At 37.5% G+C, this 23,558-nt stretch overlaps 3 protein-coding genes across 5 annotated transcripts in view; 2 read left to right on the plus strand and 1 right to left on the minus strand.

Moving 5' to 3' along the window:
* Positions 1–1,797, minus strand: part of LOC143879306 (methyl-CpG-binding domain-containing protein 9-like) — a 29,644-nt gene extending 27,847 nt beyond the window's left edge. The window contains exon 1 of the mRNA XM_077381641.1: positions 1,115–1,797. Coding sequence (XP_077237756.1) covers positions 1,115–1,614 — 500 coding nt within the window. The 5' untranslated portion in view covers positions 1,615–1,797. The remainder of the gene's footprint in view (positions 1–1,114) is intronic.
* Positions 1,798–8,046: 6,249 nt separating this feature from the next.
* LOC143879307 (uncharacterized) lies at positions 8,047–17,357 on the plus strand. 3 transcript variants are annotated; one of them, XM_077381645.1, is made up of 7 exons: positions 8,047–8,228; positions 10,217–10,366; positions 13,908–14,199; positions 14,348–14,454; positions 14,693–14,825; positions 15,011–15,205; positions 16,802–17,357. In XM_077381645.1, the coding sequence occupies exons 3-7, from the start codon at positions 13,927–13,929 to the stop codon at positions 17,081–17,083; spliced, it is 990 nt and encodes a 329-aa protein (XP_077237760.1). In that variant the 5' UTR covers positions 8,047–8,228; positions 10,217–10,366; positions 13,908–13,926; the 3' UTR covers positions 17,084–17,357. The 3 variants fall into 3 exon arrangements, with proteins under 3 accessions (XP_077237760.1, XP_077237757.1, XP_077237758.1); XM_077381642.1 differs by lacking the exon at positions 10,217–10,366 and adding an exon at positions 10,754–10,844; XM_077381643.1 differs by lacking the exon at positions 10,217–10,366.
* Positions 17,358–19,612: 2,255 nt separating this feature from the next.
* LOC143878244 (RING-H2 finger protein ATL39-like) lies at positions 19,613–20,962 on the plus strand. Its single transcript, XM_077380546.1, has one exon. The coding sequence runs from the start codon at positions 20,297–20,299 to the stop codon at positions 20,840–20,842; it is 546 nt and encodes a 181-aa protein (XP_077236661.1). The 5' UTR covers positions 19,613–20,296; the 3' UTR covers positions 20,843–20,962.
* The last annotated feature ends 2,596 nt before the right edge of the window (positions 20,963–23,558 follow it).

A 23,558-nucleotide genomic window follows, 5' to 3' on the forward strand; every position in this document is an offset into this window, starting at 1 on the left:
GAACTATGGTAGATATAAAATTATTATAAGCACCACTTGCATATGGGAATATATGGAAACAAGACTATATGCATACAAGATTATGTGCAGATAATTTTCAGGGGTATCCAATGAGGCCATTATTCTATCAATTTTTATTTTATTTTTTTGTAATTGAAATGTATAAAAGCAAAGGGCGATGATATTTTCACCCCCCACCCCCCGGCAGTACACAAGTGCCCCCCTTATAACGTGATTTGACATCAAAAGGCATTAAAGTTGCCCACTGTTCACGTCAAATCACGTTATAAGGGAGGCGCATGCGTACTGCAGGGGGGATGAAAATATCATCTCCCAAAACAAATTGAAGGGTATATAATACTATAACATAACCAACATATCAATCAATTTAAAAAAGCATGCTCCGAAAATTTTATTAAAAAAAACGGATAAAGACCAGTAGCATGACAAAAATCCAAAATGAAAGTAACATAAGAAAATCAAGAACAAGCATTTTAAAATGCAGATCCGGGTCAAAACACAGCCAAAGCACATCCTAGTTGACTCAGCACAACGCGGTCAAGTACTCCGTTGATGCGGCTAAATCCTCAGTTGGCGGGGTCATAACTCGGGAGAGTTAGTGGAGTTTTGATTGACTTTGTAGGGAAAAATGAGGACTCCAACAATGCGGCCAAGGTAAAAGGGAGTCGAACAGGGGGAGTCCACAACGAAGTGGTGAACTTTTGAAACTACGTCAAGAACGACATAGCAACAGTCCATGAGATCCAACACTAAAAATACGCGGTAAAAATTTAGAAGCGATACAAAGAGAAAATATAGTATAGATAGAGAGAGAGAGAAAAAAGGATAAATTCCTGAGAACTAAAACTACATTTTCAGCATTTAAAAAAGAATTTCATAGCCTGTTTCCACCATTATTATATAGAAAAAAGAACACCAACAATAGAAAGTTATTTCACTGAAAACAACAACAATACAAAAACTACATTTTCAGCATTTAAACAAGAATTTCATAACATGTTTCCGCCAAAATTATATAGAAAAAGAACTATGGGTATAAGATAAATGAAAAAAAAAAAAAAAAAGGAATGAAAAGAAAGAAAAGTACAAGTACCTGTTATCATGGAACTGTTCACTTCCTTCTCCTTCTCCCTCCCCATCTCCCTGTGGCAATGCATTGATATCCAAAAGCCTAACCGCGGTTCGTTTCTGATACTGCCACCCCTTTCTCCCGACCCCATTCTTGACACAGGTCCCACACACCCATTCATCCAGCCCAGCCACTTGGTGGAACCCCAACCTCAGGCAACAGAGGTGGAACCCACGCTCACAGCCATCACAGATTAGGGTCCCACCCCTAGACTCCCTCTCGCCGCAGAGGCCACAGAAAAGAAGGCCAGTCTCGCCGGGGAAGTTCGCCGGAGGGTCACCGGAAGGGGGAGGGTTATGGTGGAACTTGAGGACAACGTCGAGCACGTCAGGGACGGTGGGGGATGGGAGAGGAGGATCGGAGGGTGGAGAAGGGATCTCGTTGAGATCGATTGAGAGGATGATCGGACGGTTCTCGTTCTCCTTCTTTTTCCCAAAGTTGAGATTGGAATCTCTTGGCTCCATCAGAGAACTGTTCTCGGTGGCATTTTGTTGGAGAGATCGAAGAAGGAGATTTGAGAGAGAAATTTTGGGGTCTGCGTAGGGTTTGTAGCTTTCGTTTTTTTCTTTTTAGAGTATAGGGCGAAAAGTGTGGAAGAATAAAGAGAGAAGCGAGAGCGCCTCTGAGACGAAAAACGAAGATACGAAAAAGAGAGAAACGGAAATTTTATTTTAGGAAGGGCAACAAAATGGCTGATATACCCCCGTACGAAGGGAAAAAAGCGTGACCGTGACAGGAATACTAACAAGTACGGGATTTTAGTGTTCCGCGTGTGCATTTTAATTTTATATGATGGGTGGCCGTGAAAACACGTGAAGTCTTGGAAAACAGGTATGGCCCACTCTTTTTTTTTTATGATCCAAACCGTTCATCTGTTTCGATACAACGTAGATAGGTTGTGCCCCAAAAATCATTTCCATTGGATGATCCTAACCCTCCGATCAGAACTGATCGGAGGGTAAGGATCATCCTATGGAAATGACTTTTGGGTAAGTCAGGGTCTTTTGGCTTTTTCCTATTCATTTTTCCAGTTGTCTGATTTCTGACACTCGGACCTTCATGATGGGTTTCAATGGATCATGGGATTTCTCACTGCCATACATGGGCGGGACACCATTTCAGGTGACTTCCCGGGCCAACTACTCTTTTTATTCAATTTACTAAGTTCTAAAGTTGGTTAGGGCTGGCGAAGCATCTTTTATTTTATTTTATTTCTTTTTTTGTCTTTTTGTCGTTCAACTTAAAGATTTAGTAAAAACAAATTACATCTGTTTTGAAGAGGAATGCTAGATTCACAGGTGCCCTTTCCTCCTGTTTCTAATCTAAATTTAAGTTATAGCTGTTGACAACAAAAAAATGTTGCCTGGTTTGAATGTCAGTGTTGGTCCAGATGTTTTTAACTTTTCTTCTTCTTTTTTTATCATTCTATTAGTCTTTGGATAAAAATTTAAGAGGGCTCAGGGCTCAGGGCTGCTACCAAAATGGGATCTCGTGCTGAAAAAAAAAAAAAAAAAAAACACGGAACCTCCTATGTGACACCTTCGCATCAAACAAAAACAAGAGCGGCACGTATGTCAACTACGCATGGTTTTAAATTTTGACCGAAATCCCAAATTTCGGCCAAAATTTTGGAATTTCGGATTTCGGTGGGGTCCGAATAGGTTCCGAAACTGAAATTTTAAACCTTGCTACTACACATTAAGTCTGCCAAATCGTTCGGCTATAGTTACCTGTCTTTACTTTCAGGAAGGGATCCTGTTTTAGAAGTGTTTTCCAACTTTTAATTGAAATATAGTGGCGGCAAGATCTCTTTTGTATAAATTTAAGAGTAGATTTGAGCTCCTCTGCGACTAAGCGTGTGTCGCCTAAAATCTCGATCATTTTCTGTGAATGGCTGAGATTAATCTAACTGAAAACCAGTTTTCAATCTCAGCCATTAACGGAAAAGTAAATGGGCTGATTTCAGGCAACACAGTTAGATGCGATAGATGTGAACCAGCCTCTAAATCAATCAACCGTATTAATGTGGTATTGTGCACAAACATGGCTGATGTTAGAAGTTCTGATAAAGTTTTCATAGGGATGAATGTATTCCCTTCCAAAAAAAAGGGGGGGTTAAATGCGTGACACATGGACGGTGATGATAAAAAGTGCTAAATTGGTTGGGCCAAGTAGGCTTCTAAAATACCTATATTTTGGTGGTAATTTTTCAAATAAATGAACAACGATCTCCAATATCATAGGCAAGACCAACTTCAACAGAAGTCTCTTGGCCTAGACAACAGGGCGATGGGGGAAGGCCAAACAATGTGAGGTGGTATGTTGAGACTCGAGAGTCGACAAATTGATCCAAATTTGGCCACCGACGGACTGCCTTTCTTTGGCATTGGCCGAGCGGACAGACTTTGGATCATGGTTGGTCTTTTCTAACCAGTGATAACTTGGTGATGGGATTTGTTTGAAATTATGAACCTTAATTAAGGATCTTTTTTATTGCTTATATCCTTCGTTTTGATTAGCGAACGGAGATCATTTGATCATATGAGGATATTCCATTTGGCTTTTAATGTCCCGATGGAACATTAATATGTGCCGAAACTTTTACAAGAAGTAACGATGGCAGGTGGATAGAATGTGCCTGTTAATATTATCATCAGGGATGTCATGGCATGGGCTAACTCGTTAGCTGAATCCTCTCCCATGCGTCCGATTGCTCTGAATGGAAAACTTGTGCCATTAGCAAAATAGACATCCTTCCCAAGTCTAGGAACAACCCAAAGGTTCTCCAAGTGGTATGGGTAAAACCGATGAAATGAGAGCTTCTGTTTACTTTTGATGGAGCATCTAAAGAAAATCTAGGCACATCTTGCTATGGAGTTTTTGTTGGATGTGTTCTAATGTAAGCCCATAGATAATGGACCAGGTGTTTGGGCCCATATGTTGGATATGTTTTAATGTAAGCCCATAGATAATGGACCAGGTGTTTGGGCCCATATGGGCTGAAGCCCATAACCTCTTATTCTCTCATCCTTATCCCCTTCAATATTTATACTTTGTTTAAATAGGGGCTGGAGGCAACGTGTTAGCATTCCACTTAAATGCAACCCACGTAATGCTTCAAGCACAAATTCCACCCACTCTCTTTTCTTCTCACTGCCTCTAACAGTTTTGAGGAACCAAAATGGTAAAAGTAGGTTTTGCTTCTTCTCACTGTTATAATAGTGGTACCAACATGCAGACAGAGGTTAGAAGTATGATGCAAAGTATTAATCGAACTTATTATTGATAATAAATACCCCATTGGTCCATTAAATTTTATTGGCAGGAACTAACTTCTCTTATCTTGGAGCTGAAGCCGCAGATCCCTCATGCTTACATAGATGATAATCAAGCTGCAGACTCGTTGGCCAATTATACCTTTGAAAGTAAAACAATGTTTTTACAAATTGGAAGGAGCTCCCGACTAGATCTAAGGATGCTGTCATATGTGATGATTTGAGAATTCCAAGTATTCGATGTAGGTATATTTTTATATTCTTCTGGGTCTGGAGGTAAGGGGGTATGTCCTCTTCTTGTAATTATTTCAACTTTAATAAAAATTAAGGTGCTCGTCAGGGTTCTTAGATAAATTATGGGCTTGAAAAAAAGGTGGATAGAATGTGGCACTGATTAAAGGAGATAAATACTATGTTAACGGCTTACGGAGTTGATCACAATTTTTAGTTTAGAAAATTATAAGGCGGATATCTTTGCAAATATGAACCTTTTTTTTTTTTTGAATTGTCCCGTATTGGCAGTAATCATCTACTCTATGTAAGTGACATTCACTGCTCGAATTAATCTAGTGATCGTAACCATCTAACTATGTGATTTTCATCCACTGAATGTCGACCGTTGTTTGTTATTGTTCTAATTTTAAATTAAAAATTGGTTTCCCCTAATTTTAATATAGGAAATGGCAAGAGCACAACCATGTCTTGATAATTGCACTGAATCGTCGCATCTCTTATTATTTAAACAGCTGTCAAAGGTTATTATAATTTCCAAAAAGGTCTCATAAACCAATTATAGAAGAATATACAAGCTGTTATGCAATTACTAAAACATGATAGTGCCAATATTAGTAGCCTTTTAAATTTACAATTAATTTTTTCCTAAACCTAAATATACCAGAGGATTGGAAATCTGGGAGAAAGATTTTGCAAATAGTTGAATATAGGGATTGTTTGGTGGAAAATTGGTAACAATTTAACGATAAGGGGTCGTGCCACATGTAGGGCGATTCGGGGATTAAGGCCATGTTTGGATACCCACAAGATTTAGATTTGGATTTATCACATTTGGCAGTTGAGATTTGGAGCTTGATCAAATCATTAAATTTCCAAATCTGCTACAACAGTAAAAAAAAATATCTGATTTAAAAATCTGTTATGCAAGACATTATTTGGGAATCAATATTTGTGTCACTCGCTGCTCCTCGACCTTGCTGCAGTAGCACCAAGACATCCCTCCCTCCCTCCCTCTCTCATACAACATGAGCATGAGGATGATTGATGTGTTTCGTATCCAAAACTCAAATCCAAATCCATATGCAAAAAACATGAGATATCCAAACATGGCCTAAGGGAAACACAACGTGAAGAGACCTGTGCAGGTAAGCAGTTAGGACTTAGCATGGAGTAGAAGAAACTACCTCGAGGCTCACCGCGTAAGCCATCGGGAGTGTTGCATGTTGCACAAAACTATCATCGTAAGTTCTCGATGGGTTAGAGCCAAGGTTCTACACCCTCCTCTTGTAACTATTTCTTCTTATCATGGAATTTAAGATGAAGCACCGGGCTCCTAAATAAATTCCAGGTTAAAAAAAAAAAAACTATAATCCCAAGTTGTTGTCGTACATGGTAAGGAGAGATTAGAGCGAAAGACGTTCGAAAAATGTCCACAAACATTAGAACATTCGATTTGTTTGAGGCCACCACCAAGCACACCATCTTTGATTTATGGGATTTGCTAGGGTCCATTGCAAAAGGCATTTCGCAGCTGGTCTGACACATGTTAGACCAGCCACCTCGTGAATGAAAACAACGACTTTTGTCTCCATTCACGGGGTGGCTGGTCTGATGTGCGACAGACCAGCCGTGAAATGCCTTGCGATGGACACTAGCAATTCCCTTGATTTATATGTTAGTTATATTTTTTAACTTCTACCCCATGCAATCTTAGTGGTTTTAAGTGTAGTTATATTTGCGAGCAATGATAGATACAAGGGAGCCCCGGCATAAAGAGCAAAAAAAAGGGCTTTGGATTGGATCCACCTCATTTTCGGTTACAATTTAAAATTGGTTGAAAAAATAAAATCAATTACATTTGATGACGTGGATCCAATCCAGAGCCCTTTTTTTGGTTCTTTATGCAAGGGCTCCCTTGTATCTATCATTGCTCTATATTTGCAGTCTCTACTTTCTACAATTTATAATTTATTCGGCATTCAAGGCATCAATGTAACTCTTTCACCACTTATCATCCAAGGCATCAATGTAATTCATTTCCACGGCACCTCTTTTCTTGCTTTAGTATTCACCCTAGTGGAATTGTTTTCAGCGACCAATTAAGTACGCTCTTTGCATTCTGCCTATTTACAGCCTTTGTTAAAATGGTTGTTCCGACTGACATACTCCAAAGAGGCGTATTAAAAGGTAAAACCAATACCTATAGAATTACCTACTTTGTACAAGTGACCAAACTAGATATTGTTGCTTGCTGTACAGGCCCTTCGATTTTCTTTCTTATCATTTTAACACCAATCAATGATCATGAACCTTTGATAAAAAAGTGGCCCTTTATTTTGTGTTTTGAAATATTTGATGGTTGATATCTACATGCTTTGATCAAACCACATTTGTATGGCATTGGATTAAATGTCTCATGGTGTCTATCGTTAACAATTGTTTTGTCTAATTTAGAGATGACACAATTTGACAATCAACGGTCTCCCCTAATAGTGTGTAATCTACTTTTCTGTTCGAGATTTGGTAGCCATTTTGTTGGAACCCCTCGAAATAGAAATAGTTTACGAGGAAAAGGATTGTGAGCTTGAAGCTCATATAGCTTATATGAGCTTGAGGGCCCAAACACATGTGGGCCCACATTGTTAGGATGATCCAAATCATTCATTTGAAAGGCCCTTACAAATATAGGGTGTGTGCAAAAAATCAGCTCCATAGGATCCTCTTAACCCATCCAAAAGTAGAGGGCAAAATGGACAGACACCGTTTGCCACAAATCTGCCCATTTTTGCCCTCCGCTTTTGGAGGGGTTAGGATAATCCAATGGAGCTGATTTTTGGTACACACCCTATCTATAATGGGGCCTTGCAAATGAATGGTTTGGATCACCACAAAAAATGTGGGACCCATGTGTTTGGGCCCTCAAGCTCATATAAGCTATATGAGCTTCAAGCTCAGAATCCTTTTCCTCATAGTATATACTTTATACCCAACATTATCGAATATTCTTTTTTTTAAGGAATGCTAAACTGGAGTGCACCATTGCAAAAACCAGCTACAAGGACACCCCACTAGATCATCTGTCAAAATTGCATTCAGAATGGTAAAAAAATAAAAAATAAAAAATAAAAATTAAATGAATAATAAATTCAATTATGAGAGATGATCCAATACGGGCGCTCTTGTAACATTTTTTTTACAAGGTAGCCCTTCAGTTTAGCATTCGTCCAAGACGATTGCCGAATTAATTGATCATTAACTCCCCCAAAGAAAGGTTTCAAATTTCAAAATCAAACATCGGGTGGTACACTGGTACCGCACGTAATTTCCCTAAAAAACAAGGGCGTTTTCCAAAAGGATTTCCAATCTAATTCTCTCCGCTCCGCGGTCACATACAGTCTCCCGTGTCTGCCGGCCCAGGTCGTGTGTGACGAAAGCGGCGCATCTCGCCGGTTACAAATCTCTCTCTCTCTCTCTCTCTCTCTCTCTTATTTGTATTCTCGAATCTTCGATAGAGGTTCTCAGACACTGAAGCCTCTCTCTCTCTCTCTCTCTCATCGCATTTTCCTCTGGTAAGTTTTCTTCTCTGACTCTGCATCTATGTTTTCTCTCTAGAACTTGTTTCGTTTAGGTTACTATTCTAGAACTTCAAATCCGTTGAATAAATGGTAGAAATTGCTTCGGAAATGGTGTTTAGATGTTAGATTTGGATCTGTTGATTTCTTAAATGATGAGATCTTGTATTTTCCGGTGAGAAGTTCTCTCTCTGATTTTGTATTTTGAGGAATTTTTTTGTGCTTTTTTCTTTTTTTTAGATCGTTTGCTTAGATCTATGTTTTTTTTCTAACTAATCTAAGTTGCTGTAGTCTTTCGGTAGCCCTAGCGTTCGTTTATTCTGTCTATTTAATCATCTCCATTTGAAATGTTTGAGATTTACACGCGTTCTGTACTACCGGCAAGTCATTTTTCTCATAGTGATGTATAAAAAAGCATTGCTTCAACTGTATTTTTTGGTTTTGTGCATCTTTCTATATTGGAATTGGATTTTATGTCTATGCTGTAAATGCATTTAGTATGCGATCTCGTTGTTATGCTAGAGAATGTGCATAATTGGATTAATGCTTGTAGTTCTTGAATTTTGTTTAGATCTGATTTTGCCATGGGTTAATGGTAATTTCTTTTTGGAATTTTCAGCATGATTTGTGCCTTTAAACTGTTAAAAACAGCAGCCATGTGGTTTTCTATCTAAATCCGAACTTAACAAGGCCGATAGCTTCTATTAAATTAAGTCAATTCATCATTTTATGGCTCTATGGCAGTCTGTTCAAGGCTTATGTATTTGGCTCCTCTGTTCTTGTTTTGTTTTATCTTTTCTGGTAGACAACAGGACACCTTCATTAATGAATGAAAGGCTTGTGCTTAGTCACCATACAAACAAAACATGAACCAGTAGTTTCCTACTAACACATCTTGGCTGGAACAAATGACTTGACTATTAGTCACAACTGAACTTTGAACTGATGCACAAGGGAGATCTTTCATCATATAACTATTTTACAATAAGTAGCAAATGCGTAGAAGATGAAGTTTGATGCCCTATCTGAAAAGGTTAGGTCAATCTTCAGAGGAAGCCATGCTCAAAAACTTCTATTTCTTAGAGATTGTTGCATCAACAACCCCCAAGGACCACCATGGAAAATGTCAATCTGTTATGGAATTCTTGAATAGATTTCTCACTACTAATGGTATCAGATTGTCAGATTCCTATTATCAAATGAAGCATTTGCACATCAATAGGACTTGAAATTCAAACGTCCAGACTCTTATCATGTTATTCAAGCCTTCTTTGTGCTCCTAATCAGGTTTATATAACTCAACTCTTAAAGTCAGGCACCAATAGCATGTTAAGCTGCACCCGCAATAATCTTTGACATGGCATTTGTTATGCTTTTCGTAGCAACATACTATTACAAAGTTGAAAAAAAAAAGAAAGACTATTACAAATCTAAAATCTTTATCCATTTTTCTGCTTCTTCCTGTTGCTTCACAAAATGGCATGGAATTCTATTGGCCATGACTGCAAAACCCTGTCATTACCATCCAAACGCTCAATGCATGCTGCACATTTCCCAAACATATAAAATTGTCTGTTGGTCAATTCAATGCGACCTCAATGAGATAGCTCTATGCATGGTATTTTATTACTTAAATTGCATGAATAGTTTATTGTTTGTGAATAATGTTATTGATAGCCTCAACAGAAAGGATTATGAAAGAATGTGCAGTGAAGAAAGACAGACAGAATTCTACTTATATAATACTGTTTTCGTTTGCTTCGTTTCACGGTACACGTGGGAAACTTGACATAAGTTGTGTTGAAAAGTTTGAAATAGGTCTTCCTTTAGAACACATCATATAACTTGAGGAACTTGCCATTTTAAAGCACTTAAAGCCTCATAAAATATGGTCAGTGGTTTTTAGAGATACATGTTGATAAAATCAATGTTTATATACTTAGGAAACTAATCAATGATGTTTTTGTTATGTCTCTTCCCTTTAGGCGATTGGTACTAAATAAAATTAGAGGCTATCTACCTATAGGAACAAAGTTATCACAGGCATAAATGAATTGGACGGAGTAATTTTTCAGCACTCAACTCAACTCAACTAAGCCTTTGTCCCAAACTAGTTGGGATGGAGTAATTTTTCAGTATGTTTGAAATCTCTCTCTCTCTCTCTCTCTCTCTCTCTCTCATTTCCCTTTCCATTTGTGTAGTTTATTCATATGTTTCCCTTTCGTTCAATGTTTACTTATCTTGTGCCATAATTTTTTTCTACATTACTTAACCTCTTCAGCTTTCCAAAAAAATTGCATATTATAAACAACTCTCTTTCTCCTTCATCTGCATCTCCCACTTGCACCATGGATCTTATGGGCCTATATTTGTGGCATGATGCACATGTTGTCTTCAAAAATCATTATCTCCAAGAAGGTTCGCCAACTTCTTGCGGATTGCAAAGATAAAGGGGGAGCAAAATATATAAAGAAAAGTAAAGGGGAAAAAATTCCTTACTAACCTTTTGCAAGGTTTTCCAGACAGAATTTTTTGTAAATGGTGGCTTTGCCTTTCTCCTCTGCAACATCTTCGACACGCAAGAAGGCTAGGGCTTCAAATGATTGTGGAAAGGTTTTTAAGCCTTATTATTTCTCATGAACAATTCCCTTGTACTTTATACAAATTCTTCATTCATACATTATTCATCTCTTTATTTGATATAAAATCTAAATACATCATTTATGTTGGGATGAGAGTATTTGTGCAGATTCACGCTGTTATCAACAAACACAATAAATTGGGTTTTATTTGGTAAACTAGTTCGAAACTTTGAATAGGCTGAATTTACTAGTTCATGAAAATATTGCTTGAATGGGACCCATAATTTTAAAAGACATTGCATTCCATCACCTAATTGATTCAACCTGGGAATTGGCTAATTGTAGAATGCTCGTGGAAGAGCTGATTTGGATACCGAGACAAACTGATCTGAATAATTTGTTTCCAAATAGGAATCAACCCTTATGTGGACAATGGTTTAAATTCTTTACAACCTCCCTGATTTCTCTTCCCCTCATCTTTTCTTCATCTTTCATCACTTATCTTTCTCCCTTCTATTCTCTCTTATTTTCCTCCATACAATTTGGGTGTGTGGATGAGACATCATGAAGTCCAACGATTTTGAATCTCTTAATTTCTTTCTCAGTGGCAAATTGTTCCAATGGACCATAATGATTCCAATTTTGTTTCCTTATAGAGTTCACCTTTTTGTGGTCATTCCACTTTTGGATTTTTCTAATGGGCCGTGAAATGGTTTTAAACTTCCACCTACTAGTGTTGATTTCGGTCAACACGTGTCGACTTCCGTGGGAACTGAAGTCTGAAGTAAGTCTGGACTGGAGTGTGAAGTTTGATTCCATTATGTGCTCTTATATACTCTCATATAGAGAAAATATTAATGGTCACTTCATTAATAAGATGAGTAAGTTAAAAATTAAAAGACAAAGCACGGTCATCAACTTTATAAGCATGTAAAATATCTATATTTAGAATGAACCTTACTGTTTTAGACATGCATGGCAATACATTTCACTAGGTGTTTTATCTTGTTAAACCATTATGGGATGTATTTGTGCTTATTCTAGCATTTCCTAAAATTCCATCTTAAGTTTCTATCGTTTCCACAGACTTGCATAAACTTCCATGTTTTTTTACAAGATTTCCATGGACTTCCATGGTGTACATTCACTTCCGAGGGGACCTTGTCATTAGTTATTCGGTGATTTGTTTTAAAACACAATGATGAAATTGAGCACGGGTGGTATGGTTATGTTGTTGAATCTTTCTTTAAACCCATCGGCGAGAAAAATCATTTGGAAGCGGAGGTACGCAAGGATTGTAACATGAATTATGAACTCCATTGATGACATTATCAGAACAATTCCTGCTCATATATTATCAATCTGATCATGCTCAGTTATACCAACTTGAACTATAACTCATGCTAGTCACACAAAGTGCTTGAACTATAACTCATGCTAGTCACACTAAGTGCTAACCCTATCCATGGGTTCTTTGCTTCTCAAACTTTAATGTGAAGCGAGTTGGCAAGATATAACCTTCATACTTGGATGATGTCACCAAAATTCATCTTGAGGTACGAAACAGGGGGACCTTATTCATTTCTTGATGGACTTGCCACTTGTACTTCAGCATCTTCGAGCTTCCTTCTTGCACAAGTTATAACTGTCAAAACCTGAATGATAGTTTATTTTAATCATTGACTGAGGAAACTCAATTAAATCCTTCCGTGTCTCAGTGTCCTATCCTCCTATGACTAATATAAATTGAATGTGTCCTATCCAAGGTTTATTATGGTGCTTACAAAGAGATGGGATATATTCTACGAACTGGAAGTAAGTATAAATTTTTTTGAAATTTGTTAGAAAGAGCTATTATAAATGATTAAATATCAATACTACTATTCTATGGAACAGATTATTCTGATCATGAAGGCAACATGAGTATGGTATGGAGAATTTGTGTTGGTGCCCAAACTCTCGAGCATTACTAATTCGATATTTCCCTAATTTGGAGGGGTCTTGTTCTTTTCTTAAGGATAATTTAAAGCTGAGTTCAGGCTCTGCTAGGTTGGAAGTTTTGCTGAACCTGGGTGACTCAGTCTCTTTAACATCTTTATTCTCTAAAGTCTAAAGCTTGTCTTTTATTGACCTTGTTAGCCCGTGTGTGGAATTGTCGTTGGCTCAAAACATTTTAAATTATAAGAGTATCCTTCATAAGCTCATTTGGATTAGCTTTTCAAAACTCCAATGCTACTTGATAATATTATATTCCTGATTCCTGTATTACAAAACATATGCATTAGGCTGATGAGGTCCATGGGGAAAAGTGCTTTATTTGCTTGATTAAGCTGGAATTGGGTGCTTAGATAGCATTTCTTGCTGAATTGTGCACATTTGCTCTTTTTCTTTTTTTCTTTTCCCTCTTAAATTCTTTGAATGTCCTGCCTTGTTATATGCTGCATCATAGGTAAGATCCATGTGTGTTGTCTATCTAATCAATTTTCTTATATGCTGCTTGTTGGACCTGCCACAGTTTATGTAGCCTCATTTTAGTTTCATTCTTAAACATTGGATTGTGGCTGTGAGTATCATTAAGTATCTTAACGTGAGATGGACCACCATTTTTTCTTATTCATGAGCAGTATGTCATTCCTTTACATTCAGTTTTCTTCTTGACTGAGAATTTAGCTAGGCTTGACGGTGGGAATATTTTTTTCTCTCTATGCTCAGTAATGTTAAATATACTTAATATTATATAAAAAATGGGAGATGATATTTTCACTCCCCCTGCATTACGCATGCGCCCCCCTTATAACGTGATTTGACGTGAAAAGTGTGCAACATAAACTGTGATTTAATGCTTTCTGACGTCAAATCACGTTACCAGGGGGGCGCACATGCGTACTGCCCCGGGGGGGGGGGGGGGGGGGGTGAAAATATCATCGCCCATAAATTGTAAGCAAAAATGCATTGTCTTTCGTTGAGGATCCTCCTTCTTCTAACTATCAACTCTATGTACGTATTTGCCAATCAATCGAACCTGTCTATCTTCACTGTTATGATTTTTTCAAATATTGCTGCATGTTGAATTGGGTTCTGTTTCCTGTTTCAGTCCTCTCAGTCTAAAAGGGATGTCAGGGAAGGCCCTCAGAGTTCTCAACACGCTACCAGGAGCTGAGAGAAAAAATGAAAGTTCTAGTAAAGGGAGCTTTGCAAAGGCTTACATTGAGAACACCAATGGAGATCTTGACACATGCAAGTCTGAAAATCCTGCTTCTTTGACCACTACTCCATTAAATGAAGGTGAAGTTGGGAGCACTGGAGCAGAAAAGGGAATTTTGGAAGTAGAATATATAGAGTCTGAGAACCTGAATGATCTTGAGGATGTCAGTACAAGTCTCGCTGTATGAGTTTATCCTTCTCCTTGATGATGATTTTCTGGATATCTAGCTCAAATTTCTTGTTCACATTGGATTTGCTGTCATTGAGGATCCTTTTGATTGATACTTGAGGGTTAATAACTTATTTTATACTCGCTATTGTTGATTGTAGACATTGTTAGGAAGACTAGACTCTAAAGACTGGGTATTGGTATGCGAGGCACTCAATCATGTGCGTCAATTATCAATATTTCATAAGGAAACCATGCTCGAAATATTGTAAGTTCTGGTTCTTTTGCAATGATTTTTTCTCGGATACACACTGAGGCTTTTTTTTTTTTTGAAAGGTTACACACTGAAGCTTTAGGAATTAGTTTTTTTGATTGAGTTTTTTTTTTTTTATTCTTCTGTTTCTTGTTTATTTTACTTTGATTGATAGATACACTTTCTTCTTATTTCTTTCATACTTATTTTTCATTTGATATTTGATATTTTGTGACGTTATGCTGAGCAATAGGGAGAATGTGATATCACTAATAGCAAAGTCCTTGAAAAATCCAAGAAGCGCTGTCTGTAAAACTGCAATTATGACGTCTGCAGACATATTCAAGGTTTACAGTGATCATATAATTGATTCACTTGACCCTCTGGTAAGTTCTTGCCTTCGATTCTATAATGCTATTTATGGTGTTCGCTTTCTTTAGAAAGACTGTTCTTTTGTTTAAATTATGCTCATCATATACCTTACTATTGTTTTATGGTGGTTAACTCGGAGAAAGTTTTCCATGTTATAATAAAATTATACATTCGAATTTAATCTCTTGTTTGATTGCAGCTTGTACAGCTTCTTCTTAAGTCTTCACAAGATAAACGCTTTGTATGTGAAGCTGCAGAGAGGGCTCTGATAACGATGACCACTTGGGTCTCCCCGACTCTCTTATTACCGAAGTTGCAACCATATCTAAAGCACAAGAATCCTCGAATACGAGCAAAGGCATCAATGTGTATTTGTCGAAGTGTACCACAACTAGTAAGATTAGCATGTACTCTTTTTCATATTTTCCTTTATTAATAGGGCTTGTGTGTTGATGTTCTTGTTTAGTTCAAATTTTTGAACCTGATATTTCTTTTCTGATAAGGAAAAAATCTTGGGTTTCTGCATTTATATTTACCAGAGTTGAACTTCTCAGACCAAACATCAACCCTTTGTGATGCTATTCTTACATGCTAACTTTTCCAGTTGTAACTATCATTTTTTAGGTCAGCTATCAAGTGAGAGCTGATTTATGATCTGTATGTTGACATCCCTTGTTCTCTTGATTACGATTTTCAAGTGCTTGGTTCGAACTTCATACTGTCGATTGTTTATCTTTTTACCAAATTAGCTAAGTTGTGCTTAAGGCCGTCTGCAACCAATTATATGGGCCTCAACAGACTTGTATGTAGAGGAGTGTAAAGTCTAACTGTACTAGTGTACTTAAGTTTGCTTTCTAAAGCTTCTTTTACTAATTTTGGTGTTATGCTTGCTAAAACTAACAGTAAGTCACTATGGTGCATACACAAATGTGTTATGGCGTGTCACGCTATTTTTTTTGATAGGTAGCTGGGATTGAACCTCCGACCTCAAGGCTGAAAACCGGAGCCTTAACCAATTAGGGTGTCACATTATTAATGGCATTATTGTAACTTTAGAGTTTATATATGCATGTGATTAGAGCTGTAATATACATTTAGTGAATACAGATTTCAATCCCACAAATTGTGTGGGTTCTCCTCTTTCGCTCCCTTATGAAATCTTCCCCTCTTGATGCAAACCTAGGGTTCGGAAGTGAACTTTTGACAATGTGGCATAAAATAAGTTCTAATTTCGAAAATCAGATTATTAGGTCATAGCAATCAAATCAGCCAAGATTCTTGTAGAAATTCGAATCTTTAGATTTCATTCATCAAATAATAAAAAAAAAAATCCAGGCAAGTTACATACAATAAGCCCAATCGTGCATCCAAACGCTGTATTTGTGAATTGATTATAATTTGGTTATTTTATAAGTCTTGGAAGGGTTTATTGGTTTATTATTTGTAGTAGTCTCATTATTATCCTTTTAGAAGTTGTACGAATTTGGACATATTCTATTTGAGAAATTATATGGTGGCCGACCGTGAAGTCCCGTCAAGGTGGTACGTCAGAGGTACCACCCTTGATATTTGATCCAACAGCAGCCTCTTAAAAAGTGGTCTGCTGTTTGATCAAATATCAAGGGTGGTAACACTTTGACGGTACTTCATGGCTGGGCACCATATAAAAACTCTATTTTATAATGGTCATGCTGAAATCTTTTATTTGCTTCCTGTCAACATCAAATATTTTGATATTCCATGTTCTCAGCTTGTAACTGGAAATTCACAGAATTATATAATAATTACCAATCCGTTTAAGACTGCTTTACAATTTTATTATGAATGCTTTTGGAGTTCTTGTTTACTTTTCTTTCCAATATCAAGACACCCATCATTTTTTCAGAGTGAGTTACATTTTCTTCTCTGTTTGTCTATGGGTCATGCTAAATCCAAGTCCAAATAGAAGTTTTTAATCAAGCGTTCTGTATATTTGGCATATGGTCTGCAGGGTACAGAAGGAATTAAAACTTATGGGATTGACAAACTGATCCAAATAGCAGCTTCTCAACTCAGTGATCAACTTCCCGAGTCGAGGGAGGCTGCTCGCACCCTTGCTTTGGAACTGCAAACTGTATATGAGAAATCCCTGGTCCCGCAAACTGAAGAATCTGAACAGTTGGAGATTGCTTCTTGGGAGGATTTCTGCCAAGCAAAGCTGACCCCCTTAAGTGCACAGGCTATCCTTCGTGTTACTTCTATTGCAAGGGAGAGTCTGGTTGTGGGTTGCTAACATATAAGGTACATCAGGGAGTACGTTCCTCCATGATATCGCAGTTTCTTTTACATTTCCATATATATCTTTTATTGTTACTTGTAAATGATTTGTTGAAGTGAGATGCCTGCGTTCTGGCAGCGTGCAATTTTTAATCTTTCTTTTCTCTGAGTATGTTAAAATTGGATATAGAACGCTATCCTCTTTTCTCCTCTCTGGTTAGTCATGGATAATGATATATGCTTCTGAGATCAATTGCAGTTGAACGCTCTGTTGTGGGTGAGCTTTTTTATTTGTGTTTTATTTTCTTATGCATGGCAAAAGTATGAAACAATAACAAAACTAGAATGGTGTCACATTAGTCTTTAGCACAAACAACCCAAAGAGATAAGTTTCTATCAAAATGATCATAACGCCACTCAGTGTTTCAAAAAGCTAATGCGAACCAAAGCGCAGCCAAAGCGATTTCTGGTGCACTCGGCATTGTGCAATTGAATAATCGTTTGATGGGAAGTACTGAGGTTGACACTGAGTACTCAGTTGAGTACTTGGCTTGGTACAGTCATAACTTAGGAGAGTCAAACGAGTTTCGTAGGGCAACATAATCTGTAGGGCAGAATACGGACTCAAACAAGAATGTGGCAAAGGTAGAAGGGAGTTGACTTGGGCAAAGAAAAATAACACACTCGTCCTTCCAAATAACACGCTCGTCCTTGTCATTTGGATATTATTTTCGTAAAAGAGAAAACCATTCCATTTCGCCATTTTGCTCTTAGAATTGCTTCTTCCTGTTTTCTTTTTGCTGTTGCTTCTATGAATTTTTTGAGGTTGCTTCTATGAAATTTCAATATGAAAATAAAAAAACAAGGTTGCTAGAAATTCTGATCTCCGTTTTTTTTCTTCTTAAAATTTAGAAAATTCTTTTAAAAAACTCAATAATTGATTTGTCTAGAGAACCATATGCCTCTTAGATGCCCTTATTAATGCATTCACAAGATGTTTTTCTTCTGTGTCTCAAGAAATTTCAAGGGAAATGATGTGGCTATGACTTATTTAGAGATATATCATCGTAAATGGAGGGTCCCTTATAGGGTTGGTTCAAGTCATCTACATTTTTTTTTTTTTTTTGTGTTTAAATAAAACTAGAAAATTTTAGAAATATTTTCCTTTCCAAACTTTTCTGGAAATTTCCTGGAATCCAAACAGGACCTTGAGTGATCATCTCGAGGACCCACCTCTCCCATGTAGTCATCTGCTGCACCATCCACATGTGACACACGTACATGGGCCCAAATCTAAGATAGAAAATTGGGCATGCTTTCCTCTTGAGTACTATATCTTTTGTGGAATTGCTAGGGTCCATCGCAAAAGGCATTTCACAGTTCGCGGCGACAGACTAGTCACCTAGTGAACGGAGACAAAAGTCTCGATGCTGCAGATCAGCCACGAAATGCCTTTTGCGATGGACCCTAGCAAATCCCATCTTTTATTTAATTATTTGAAGGTGGGTAAGTTGGGTACCCCAGCGTAACAGCCACCCTTATCGTCCACCAAACAATTTCTTTTTTCTTTATTGATGGATGTGCTCTGCTTTTGTCTCCATATGCCGCAGCTGTTACTTAGATTATATTTCCCTCATCATCCCTTCACACTTAATCTGCTAATTTAATAATATTACTTAGATTAGCATGTTGGGTTTTCCTAAGTAGAAAGCAACATAAGTTTATTATATTGAGTAAAATCATATAGAAATAGAAGCCCGCTAATATTTTAAACTTCAATTTGATATCGCCACTCTTAAATTTAGGCACGATATAATGTGAGTTTGTCCTGTATAGAGAAGAAACAAATCAGATGGAGCAAATGACATGGTTGGCATATTCCTAATTTTAGCAGTGGCAATTCTTATTCCTGTATGCGTGTATATCTACTTTTGATAATGGCACTCCAGTTCGTTAAATATTTTTGGTTGGATGCTGATAATTTTAAAGGAAAGAAGGAAAATGATTTGAGGACAGTGAGGAGGGCGGTGCCCCAGGATTGTCACTCTCTGTGGCCTCTATATGTGACCCAGACTGCCCTCCTCAATGTTCTGCTTGCGCTCCTCTTTTTAGATTCATAGTTTATAAAATCTTTCAACTAATTAGAAATATCTGAGAGAAAAAAATCTTTTTTTTTTTTGTTCGAATGATGATTTTGTTAATGAACGGGTGACATACAACCCAATTGAAGTGAACCAATATAAGACTAAAGTGTACATCTCAAACTCCCCCCAAACAATCCTTTAAATAAAAACTAAAACATATACATATTTGATTTTATTGGTATTCAATTTTCTGAAAAAACCCAATTTTCTAGTTTTATACACTATAGATTTAATACCTTCCCTTAGAAAATGACTGGATTTCTGCAAGAAAACTTTGTTAATACACTTCAGTTTTGTGCATGTTAAGAGGAAAGTGGGGAAACCAATTCCATCTACCTTGACTCTGATCTCCCATCTCCTCCACGAGAAAAAGCCAGAGGGAGAAGGAAAAAAAAATTATAAAATTTCGTCTATTTTTTATCCGTATTTTTTTTGTCATTTACCTATTTCTCCTTCCTAAATTCTATTGGTCCTTTTCCACCCACTTCACCAAAGAGATAACCAACTGCACCACTAAACATTAAATAACTCATAACTCCTTCCATGGTCTCACCTTGATGGTGTCAGGAATTTCTAAGCCTTGAAAGAAAAGCACTCCCTGCAATAAATGAAACCCCCAGAGTTTGAATTCTTCTGTCATTACTATGGGTGGAAACTAGAACCTTCTGTTTTCAGGGTGACTGGAATTTGGGTCTGTTAGGATTTAGGATTGTGGGTTTGAGTCATTGGAGAGATTGGTATTTAGAGAGATATCAGTCTGATTACACATGGGTTTTGATTCCATGGATAGTGGAATGATGGTTATTTTTTTGGGATTATTTTTGTACTGGGTATGTATTGATGTTTGAATCAGCAAAAGAATTTGATGGACTCTGGTGTTTAAGGAGAACCAGGATAGTATTATGGTAATGGGCTTTCTTAGAATTTGAAATGAGTGACTGGGTTTTGGATACTAAAAAGGTGATTAGAATGAGCTGAAGGGTTGTTGGTTCTGCTGCTTAGAGGGATTGGATGGTTAAGGGTTCTGATACATGGGGAGTTTGTGTGAGAAATAGGAGTCTGGGTATTTAGGAGGATTGATTGTAATGAGTAATAAGGTTTTGGGTATTGCTACACAGATTATGGTGATGGCCATTGTCATCTCTGTAGTGTTGTTGTTTGTGGGTATTGGGTTTTTGGTTTTGATTCATGTTTGTATTGTGGGGAGGGTTTTTAGGAGAGCGTTCAATGCTGGTTCTAGGGGAGAAAGGTCAAGTGAAAGCAGCAATGGCCTTTCAAATGAGGATTTAGAGAGGCTTCCTTGCTTTCATTTTAAGGCAGTGGACAAAGGAAGTAGCTCAATAGACTGTGCTGTTTGTTTGGAGAACTTTAGGGTTGGAGATAAGTGTAGGTTGCTTCCTGTATGTAAGCATAGCTTTCATGCACAATGTGTAGATTCATGGTTGTTAAAGACACCCATTTGTCCCATCTGTCGAACCAGTGCCGATTCTTGTAAAGGCGATGGGGTTTCGGAAGATGGGTGTAGCAATTTGCCTGGGGTTGGATTTGAATTGAGGGAGAGTTCTTCAGTTGTAGTTGGGATTCCAGTGAGCTCTAGTCCATCTCCTTTGCAAAGTATTTCTTTGGAATAGAAAATTATCTATATGAGGAGATGGTTTCACTATTGCAGAGTCTCATGAGAATGCAGTTGGGGAGGTTTGTGGGAATGCTTTAAGTTTATCTGCAAATAAAATTTCCTTCTTATATGCTAAGATTGTCTTGTGTTGCTCAATTCCTGCAGTGAGGTTTGGTAAGATTTAAGCTCACTTGAACATTTTCAATTTAGAAGGGGTGATGGTTGGTGCTATTTCTGATGTTTGATTGGGTAGAAATGTATTGATTTCTTGCTTCTTTCTTTTGATATTGCTCTTTAATAATCGATCTATACTGTCTGATCCTGTGATCTTGAGAAACTAAGGGAAACTAACAGATCCTTTTGTCACTAATCTCCAATGATTAAATGTCATTCGTTCTCGGAGGAACTTCCATCTGTTAAAATCAATGATCAGGCAATTTTCTAGAAAATATTAAAAAAAATCTTTTCTGATCAACGGGGTAAGATCATCCATCACAGTTGGAAGGCAAATAATCCAATTATGTCTGTCCCTCATTGTAGTATATTGAAGTGAACGCATCGATCGATCCTGACCATCCATGTACTGGAGTCCATCCTAGATCTCACGTGAATTGAAAATCAGTTGATCGGGACAATCCTAACTATCATCAACCCTTGGATCGGGAAATTAGGTCGCCCAATTGAAATATTTTTGGGGCCATTGGAAATCCAAGTGACCATCTTCAACCATTGGATCAGAAAATAAAATCTCCCAATTGAAATATATTTGGGGCCATTAGAAATCCAAGTGAACGGTCCAAATTGATTGATCACAGGTGGATTCACCTGTGCAACGAAGATGAGCACATTGTACCATTGCTTGTGTACTACTCGGTTTGACCGGCAAAGAAAGCTTGTTAGGAGGCCCATTAGGGAAATAGACATAGTTTCCCATTAGGTATATCCCATAGATCACCATCGTTAAGGTTTTTGATTAAGTAACGTTTAGTTGGAGGCCCATTAGGGAAATAGAATCATGAGTTTTATTTCTACAATGTGATATTCTTACATGTGGGTTTAAATTAGCTTTAATGAATTAGCAATAGAGCTGAGTAAATCGCCATGTGGTAGTCTTTTACTCGACCACCTCATCATTATGGAGGAAGTTCCTCAAGGCTCTATGGACCCAGGTTCTCTTCCTTTCATTTATAAAGAGGAATACAAACGGTCTCTTCGTATATAAAGAGGGAATACAAACGGCCATTTTGCTGTTTGAATACAAACGGGCTGCTATTGGTCCACCTGTATCTTCAAAAGACAAAAGAAAGTTAGCATTAGGAAAGCCCATAAGATAAAAAAAAGGCCCATAAGATGAAAGGTATTAAACGATCCCATAAGATAAAAAAAGGCCCATATATAAAAAAAAAGGTAGTAAATGAGCCCACTTATGAAACCCCCCCCCCCCCTCTCTCTCTCTCTCTCTCTCTCTGGAATTGAGATTCACTGGATTTTATATGGTGTGACTGCAGTAATTTTCAAAAAGTGTTTTACGACCCACTTTGTAGCATGATCCAAACCGTCCATTGGTTGGAAAACAATTTGAATAGGTTGTGCTCTAAAAAATCATTTCCATAGAATGATCCCAACCCTCCTATCTATAGAGGTTGATGACCCTCCGATCTATTGAGCGACTGTACATTATGGAAACCTCAATAGATCGGATGGTTAGAATCATTCTATGAAAATGATCTTTAGAACACAACCTAGTCATGCTGTGGCTCATCAAATGGATGGTTTGGATCATCCTACAAATTGGGCCACCTATTCACATTGTGGCCCCATCAAATGGACGGTTTGGATCATCCTACAAAGTGGGCCATGCAATACCTTTTAGAAAATACTATACCATATGGCTACGCACCATACAAAAACTCTGATATTTACACCCCAACTTAATTGGGCACCTATCTAGGGTTATCAGTGGATCCAGACGGTCCAATGGATATAAAGGATCGAATCCTAATGGGCATGATTTGGGTTACGATTTTTTACTTCCAAAAGGCCCAAAACATTGCTATCTTTTGGGTGCTGATATATTCAGCCCCTTACTTTCGAAATACACCCCGTCATTAAAGAAAAACGTTAATGCTCTGTTTGGTTGCCAGGTTTTTTTTGTTCCTGGGAGTTTTGTGGGAGAGTAAGTTAAATTTTGGTCCCATCCCATGTTTGGTTGCCTTTTAGCACTAGGTTTATTTTAATCCCACTCTTGTAATGATTACTTGTGGGGTGAATTTTTTAATCCCACTTTTGTAATGATTGCCTTTTCATCCCATCCCAAGATAACCCCAGGAACAAAAATAAACTCAGGAACCAAAAATAAGCTTGAGAAGAATTTTTTTCTACCCAACAGTTCAAGCAACCAAACAAAGGTTTTTTTTTTTTCCACCATATCTTCCATGGTATTTTTTTCTCCCACATAACCAAACATGGGATTTTTATTTTACCAGGATACTTCCAGGACTTTTTTTTTCCCACCTATCTCCCAGGGTGTTATTTTCTCCCACATAACTCTCGGGTCCAAAAAAAACCTGGCAACCATACGGAGCATAAGGCATCTCCTTTGTACAAGGGGGTGTATCCCGACTTAAAGGGGGTGAATACATCAGCACCTATCTTTTGTTCTTAACCGATGTATTCGCTTTAAGTCCTTATATTTTGGTTAGTTTTGTTCTCACTCCACTGTTCTTCATTTA

Source organism: Tasmannia lanceolata, unplaced genomic scaffold (genome assembly GCF_043159265.1).
Source record: "Tasmannia lanceolata isolate RefF3 unplaced genomic scaffold, GAP_Taslan_0.1 ptg000006l, whole genome shotgun sequence".
Classification (NCBI taxonomy): Eukaryota; Viridiplantae; Streptophyta; class Magnoliopsida; order Canellales; family Winteraceae; genus Tasmannia; species Tasmannia lanceolata.

Excerpts from the sequence above, each read along its gene's own strand:
- LOC143879307 (XM_077381642.1), top strand. Across the intron at positions 14,826-15,010 it reads TTGATTCACTTGACCCTCTG|CTTGTACAGCTTCTTCTTAA; the intron begins GTAAGTTCTTGC and ends GTTTGATTGCAG. Across the intron at positions 15,206-16,801 it reads GTCGAAGTGTACCACAACTA|GGTACAGAAGGAATTAAAAC; the intron begins GTAAGATTAGCA and ends TATGGTCTGCAG.
- LOC143878244 (XM_077380546.1), top strand. The coding sequence starts at position 20,297 with ATGAGTAATAAGGTTTTGGGTATTGCTACACAGATTATGGTGATGGCC.